Genomic DNA, 7374 nt, shown 5'->3' with positions numbered 1-7374 from the left:
TCAATTAATGAGACCAGATCCAACGCTCCGTGTTTTTTCTGATTTTATTTATTTTTCTTTTTTCATTTTAAATTTCTTTTTCTTTTAAAATTCATAGAAAATTCATTTTGCATCCAAAAAATACCAAAATGAATTCTAAAATTTTATTTTATTTTACTTCATCTAATTTTTATTTTTTAACATTTTATTTTCTTGGTTTTCTATTTTTTATGGATTTTCTCTTTTTTCCTTTGTCTTGATTGGTTTAAAAATACTTTTATGCATTTTAAAATTCTGAAAATTTTATTTTATACTTCTTATTTTATTTTCAATCTTCCATAATTTTTTTGGAAATTTATTTGGTGTTTTGAAGGGATTTATGGATTTTCTCTTTTATTTCTCTTTTAAAATTTATTTAAAAAATATTTGTAATGCATTTTATTTTATCCTTTTGTATTTTATGCTTGTTTGACCTTTGTTGACTTCTAATGGCCTTGGATCATGATTGTTTTGATCATAGGTCTCATCAAACTCAATGGATCTTGGGTGTTGATGGGGGTGAAAATCGTAATCCATCAAATATAAGATTGATTTTGATGATGACTTGATCAATGCTTTGATCTAATTTGGGTATGATCTCTCTTATCCTCTTTTTCTTCATCTCTTTCTTTTCCTCTTGATCACTTGGATGATTTGTGTCCATCTTATTCATGATGTGTGGATTGGTGCTTGATGAACTTTCATCATTTCAAATCTACCTCTTAATTTATCATGGATCATTTAAGATACTTTTGATTGATGCATAAGTTTGTCCTAAGTACTATGAAGTATTGATTGATGTAATGGACCACTGTCCTAGCCTTTGTGCTTGATCTATCCTCACTTTTTATTTGTGGCATAGCTTTAGGAGAATGATTTACATATCATCTCTCTAGCATGTATTAACACAAATATTATTATTGACCGACCTCAGATAGTTATGACTTCTATATAAGTCCAATTACGGTTGCTTAAATAACGTTAAATTTGTCCCGAAAGCAAGTCATTTTCATGTTTGAAAGACATTGTTTCCTTTTCACTTATGAGAGCTAGTGACATACTTGTTGATTTTATCCAAGTTGGAGTCCTTCTCATAGGTGATGTAGAAGTCCATATTTTCATACTTGTGGGTGAATATTTGAGTGTTATCCAAAAAATGATAAATCATCTTTCTCTTTTTGACCACTAACATCACTTATTAACATATTATTGTATTACATTTTACTTTAATGTCATGTATCTTATGCTCTTTATTCTTTTGTCATTTACTTTATACTTTTATTTTTAGCATCTCATATCATATTATTTGTGCTTATGTTATTTGTTCTTTGTCCATTTAGACTTCTCTTTCATTCAAAGATATTAATAAAGGAAAAACCCCTAAAAAATTTATTCTTTGGGTTCATGGACTTGAGGTTACTATTCTTAGCATTGTTGTTGAGTTATGGACTTAGAACTAGGACCTCGACCCTTGCTTTGGGAGTTTGTGATTTGAGACCTTTGGATTCATCTAGTACCTTTGACTTGGGACTTCCTTTGAAGACTTAGCTTTGTTACTTTGGTTTTAACTGATGCATGGTTTATTCTTTGCTTATTTGGCTTGGTTGAGGTTTAATCCAAATGAGGGAATTCTTGCTTGACTTATGTCATAAAGCTGGTTATCTCTTGGTTAGATATTTCCTCCCTATCTTTTACTTTATACTCTAGGATAGTCTCTTCTTCTCCCCTCCTTCTTTAATTTTCAAAATCTCATCTCTCTTTTCAAGACTTTCTTGTTTTCAAACTTGAACCAATTTCTTAATAAACCTTGACTTTTGTCAAGTGATTTTCAAAATCTTTTCTTAATAAATGCTAACACATATTAAGCATATTCAAACCAATTTCAAAAGACTAAAAAAATACATAATTCATTCAAATTATTTTGTGCCCTTTATGCACTTTTTATGTTAAAACTTTTTCTCAAGGTTTAGACATGAGTCATTTCCATAATTGAGATGTAATTCTCCTATCCTCATAGTATTAATGATAGTTCTTTTCCACCTAAGAGAGCTAGTGACATACTTGTTGATCTTTATCTAAGTTGGAGCCCTTCTCTATGATGATGTACAATTCTCACACTTATGGATGACTAGTTGAATGTTATCCTTAAAATGACACAATGTCTTTTCATTAAAAATTAATCAAAACAAACATCTTTGTTATTTTAACCACGAACTACGAGGTTTTGATCCTCCATTGCACTTTGTTGGTACGTAGGCATGAGACTCAGAAAGTCTTGGCAAATACAAAAATGATAAAAAAATATTTCTTTTCTCATCTCCCCAATCTCTTGCAAACAACATCATTTTAAAGTCAAAATACACATATTTTCAAAGAGGTTCCTATAGATGTTTATGGTGCTAATATCTTTCCTTTGCATAACTAACCCCTGAACCATTATCTCTTTTTATTAGTTTTGTTTTAAAACTTCTTTGGATTTTGTTTGTTCTTTTCCCCATTCCTTTGAAAATAATAAAAGCCCAGTGACGATTCTTGCTTTATGAGTTAAGTTTAACCAATAGCTTAATATCAAAAATTTTACCACTACAACCACTAGTACAATCTCAAACCAAGCGAGAGTTTTTAACACCAGACAAAGCTCACGAACCATGCAAGAGTTTTAACTACGAATGCATCACAACAAAACACAATTTTTAACATTGGGCAAATCTCATAAACCAATCAAGAGTTTTAACTATAAAGATCTCCCAACAAAATACGAGATTATAACATGCTGATCTGAAAAACCAAACAAAGATTTGAATAAATTTAAATGAAAGTGAGTTAAAAGTAAAATAATTTATGTTTGGATAAATTTTTACATTAAATTTCAATGTAAAAATTATCTTTAAATTCAAATAAAATTATTCTAGAGATGTAATCAATTCAATATTAGAAGAATCAAACCTTTCAAAATTAATTATCCATTTTTAAAATTGTTTTTTACTCAAAATCAATTATCCATTTTTAAAATTGTTTTTTACACTTCCAAAAAGCTAAACCAAACCTCCACAAAAACTATTACTTCAACTTAATAAACCAACACACTAAAGATATTACTTAAACTTGATAAACCATCCATTGCAAAATAGTGTTGTGAAAGAGAAGTACAATATAGATAAATAGAAAAAGAAGAGCTGCCATGCAAGTAATGATAATAAAATAAAGGGTCACAGTCAGGTAGGGAGTATTTTAATCTCATCCTGGTAAGATGATCAATAATTAAACAATACATGACACATATCATTGTCTGATTGTCCTATTCATAGGATAGATGACAAAAAATTAGATGAGAACTAAATTAAAGGTTTTGGCACACCCAAAGCCCCAAACATGACGTGATTAGTAAACTAATCACACTTAACTAATCCTCCACCCCTTATTAGCAGCCTATAATAAATAACAACACAGTTTTTTCATGTAAAAAACAAAGGTAAAGACATAGCTAAAACAAAAACGGAGCACCCAAAGATGATAGGAGTAATATAATACCCAAACTTTTCTGGGCTACAAAGTCATAGCCCTTTCTGTCTCTTTATTTATCTCTTTCTAACATTAATTTTCTTTCCCTTATCAAAATTTTCTCTCTCTCTCACCAAACACTGAACTCAACACTCCTTTTCTGACATACCTTCTGTACAAACTTTCTTTGTCTTTCCCTCTCATTTTTGTCACGTTTCTCCCAAAAGTTTCCTCCAAACCTTTCGATTCTCTCAACTAAATTTTCTCCCTCATTATCTCTTCTTATCGATCATGCTTCAAAGCTTGGTCCCTCGACCCCCTCTCACTTCTAAACCTAATATGAACACAAAACGCCCTGAACGCGAACACGACGACGCCGATTCTTCCCTTCCGGTACAATCTTTCAAAAGACCTAACTACTCCGGCGAGAAGACAGTGGCGGAAGGCGAAGGACACGACGAGGAGCAAGCGTTTGAGCCTACAACTGAAGGTGAATCCATTGGTTTGAAACTCCTAGGGCTTTTACTCCAATGCGCTGAGTGTGTTGCCATGGATAACCTCGACTTTGCTAATGATCTCTTACCGGAGATAACCGAACTCTCCTCACCGTTCGGGACTTCACCGGAGCGGGTCGGTGCTTACTTCGCACAGGCTCTACAAGCGCGAGTTGTGAGCTCTTGCCTTGGTAGTTACTCGCCGTTAACGGCTAAATCGGTAACCCTAACTCAGTCGCAGCGAATCTTCAACGCGTTTCAATCCTACAACTCGGTTTCACCGCTGGTGAAATTCTCGCACTTCACAGCTAATCAAGCTATCTTCCAAGCCGTGGACGGTGAGGATCGTGTCCATATCATCGACCTTGATATCATGCAAGGACTTCAATGGCCAGGATTGTTTCACATCCTCGCTTCACGATCCAGGAAGATCCGCTCCGTGAGAATCACCGGTTTCGGATCTTCCTCAGAGCTTCTCGAATCAACGGGAAGAAGACTTGCCGATTTCGCGAGTTCACTCGGACTTCCGTTTGAGTTTCATCCTATTGAAGGCAAAATCGGAAGCGTAACGGAACCGAGTCAACTCGGTGTTAGACCAAACGAAGCCATCGTGGTTCACTGGATGCACCATTGCTTGTACGATATAACCGGAAGCGATTTAGGAACGTTGAGATTGCTGACTCAGCTTAGGCCAAAGCTAATCACCACCGTTGAACAAGATCTTAGCCACGCTGGTAGCTTCCTCGCGAGGTTCGTGGAGGCTTTGCATTATTACAGCGCGTTGTTCGACGCGCTCGGGGATGGTTTGGGTGCGGACAGTGTTGAGAGGCATATGGTGGAGCAGCAGCTGTTGGGGTGTGAGATAAGGAACATTATCGCCGTGGGTGGGCCCAAGAGGACTGGTGAGGTGAAAGTTGAGAGATGGGGGGATGAGTTGAAACGGGCCGGGTTTCGACCCGTTTCGCTTCGGGGCAACCCGGCTGCACAAGCGAGTTTGTTGTTGGGGATGTTTCCTTGGAGAGGGTATACACTTGTGGAGGAGAATGGTTCTTTGAAGCTTGGTTGGAAAGATCTTTCTCTTTTGATTGCGTCTGCTTGGCAACCGTCTGATTTGATTACTTACACTTGATGATGATGATGGTGATGTTCATAGTTTGTGTCTTCGGTGGGGGGAAAAGTGTTGATAAGTTTCTCTCATGCCTCTGCAAAGCTTGTTATGTTGAATCTCCAAGAAAGGACATAGTTGGCAGAGAAGAGAATCTTTTAAATTAGTGAAATTACTTATAAGTGAGAAATCCTTCACATTATCAACTGTGGTTCCTTATAATTTTTAAAATTTTTGTAATGTTTAATTGATTTATTGAAATATAGAGGAAGCTAATTGTTTGTGTTTGGGTCCCTAAAATGTGGGGAGTGAGAAATACTTAGGAAGAGAAAGTGTCTAATAATCTTAATATCTTCTACATAGATTTAGAGAAAAACAATAAATGAATGAAGTCTAACAGTTGCATAACAATTATTTTATTTAACACATTTGATTCTAATGATAAATTAGTTTATTTATTTATTTTAAATTTGATATAAATTGAATATATTTTTTTATATATAAATTGAATATCCTTTATACGGATTAAATAAAATTATATTAGTTATAAAATTTTCCCTCAAAAAATTTAATACTATAATTATGTTTTTATAATTGAATTCGAATGCAAACGGATATTGGAATAAATTTGATTTTTATTTTTAAAATCTATAAAATAATACAAACGATAATGGTGATAAATCGACCATGTAATTTTTTTTTACAGTGATAATATATCTTAATTAATCCCAAGAAAGATACTACATAAAAATATATTTATAAAAAAATTGCATTAATATTTTAAAATAATAATTATTTAAAGATATGAAAATGTACTTTTTAGAGGATCAATAGTTTTTTAAGGTGTACCAGTAGTAATATTTTAGAAAAGAGTGTTGAAATAATGATGTGCGGATATGAAACATGAATATAGTTTTTATATTTTTGGAAGTCGCTTAGTTTGTGACGTTTGAGAAGACTAATGATGGTTGGGATCAATAAAACGGATGACATACTATATGAGAGTAAACAATAGCGATGACGTCTTCTACAGGTTAGAGGTTTCGTGAAAAATTTGCCTAGCATAACTACGGGTTTGAGCTGGCATACGAATTGACTACTTTAACCTATGTTTGGTTTCACAGTAAGATCACATATTTGTAAGTTATATCAAGGCAATTGTCACCCTAAATTCTCACTTTTCCCTTTGCCCTTCTTCTCCAACAACTATCTGTCCTAGAGAATGCTACGCCAAGCATAGTTAGGTTGGTAGCCAACATTTGCTTCCTTTGGAGTTCCCATGTGATAGCGACGACTCTTAATATTTGCCTAGAGCTGTCAAAATGGGTTGAAATCCATGGGCCGGCCCATCGAACCCGAAAAAAGTTAGGGTTTGGGTCTTATTTTTGGAATCTATTTTATTACGGGTCTTTTTTAGTCCGGTCCGAAAAAACCCTAAAAAAATGGGCCAACCCATATGGGCTATGGGTAACCCGACAACCCCAAAAAAAACTTTAAAAAACTAATTTAATTACTTGATCTTAGCCCATAATATAAATTCAAAAAAAAATTAATTGGACCTAAATAATGAATTTGACCCAAAAGAAAGATTTGGATACATACTTTGACAATGTAATTTGATCCACACGAATTTAGAATAGGATACATTATATTTACAGTTGTAAATGTAAATTTGGCCCAAACTCTCAGTTCTTCGCATTCCATTCCACGGTTCATTCTAGTTCAAGTGAAGTAACGATTTGACCTAGCTGCTGCTTCGTTCTTCATTGTTTGCTCGTAACCGTTCGTTTGTCGTTGTGTGCCTGTGCTGCTTCGTTCTTCCCTGTTCGGCTATTCCGTTGTTCGCTCAACGCGGTTCTTCCTTCATTTCGTTCATCGTTGTGCTGCTTCATTCTTCCTTGTTCGACTGTTCCGTTGTTCAATTCATTCAAGTAAGTGTTGTTCAATTCACTCAAGTGATATTTTCATCTATGAATGATTTTTACATTCATCTATTGAAGAGTGATGTGTTATAATTATTGTTGGATTAAGATTTTATATTCATCTATTGAAGATTTTATGTTATATGTTAAAGATTTTATGTTCATCTTTTGATTTTTTTTATTTATGTTCATTTGTTGTGCATAACACTATCTTTTGAGAAGTGGTTCATTTTCCTGTAGTAATGATTTTTTGATTTATGTTCATCTGTTGTGTTGTGCTATGCAGAATGCTATCTTGAGTTTCAATGTGAATTTATACAGATTTTTCATTGTC

General features: G+C 33.9%; 1 protein-coding gene across 1 annotated transcript; it reads left to right on the top strand.

The window, feature by feature from the left end:
- The first annotated feature begins 3248 nt into the window (after nt 1-3248).
- Nucleotides 3249-5401, top strand: LOC127101188 (scarecrow-like protein 23). The gene has a single exon (XM_051038532.1). The coding sequence runs from the start codon at nt 3811-3813 to the stop codon at nt 5140-5142; it is 1332 nt and encodes a 443-aa protein (XP_050894489.1). The 5' UTR covers nt 3249-3810; the 3' UTR covers nt 5143-5401.
- The last annotated feature ends 1973 nt before the right edge of the window (nt 5402-7374 follow it).

This window comes from Lathyrus oleraceus, chromosome 7, assembly GCF_024323335.1.
Source record: "Lathyrus oleraceus cultivar Zhongwan6 chromosome 7, CAAS_Psat_ZW6_1.0, whole genome shotgun sequence".
NCBI classification, from domain to species: domain Eukaryota; kingdom Viridiplantae; phylum Streptophyta; class Magnoliopsida; order Fabales; family Fabaceae; genus Lathyrus; species Lathyrus oleraceus.
Note: the sequence above shows the minus strand (reverse complement) of the source record. Positions and strands in the feature narration are given on the sequence as shown.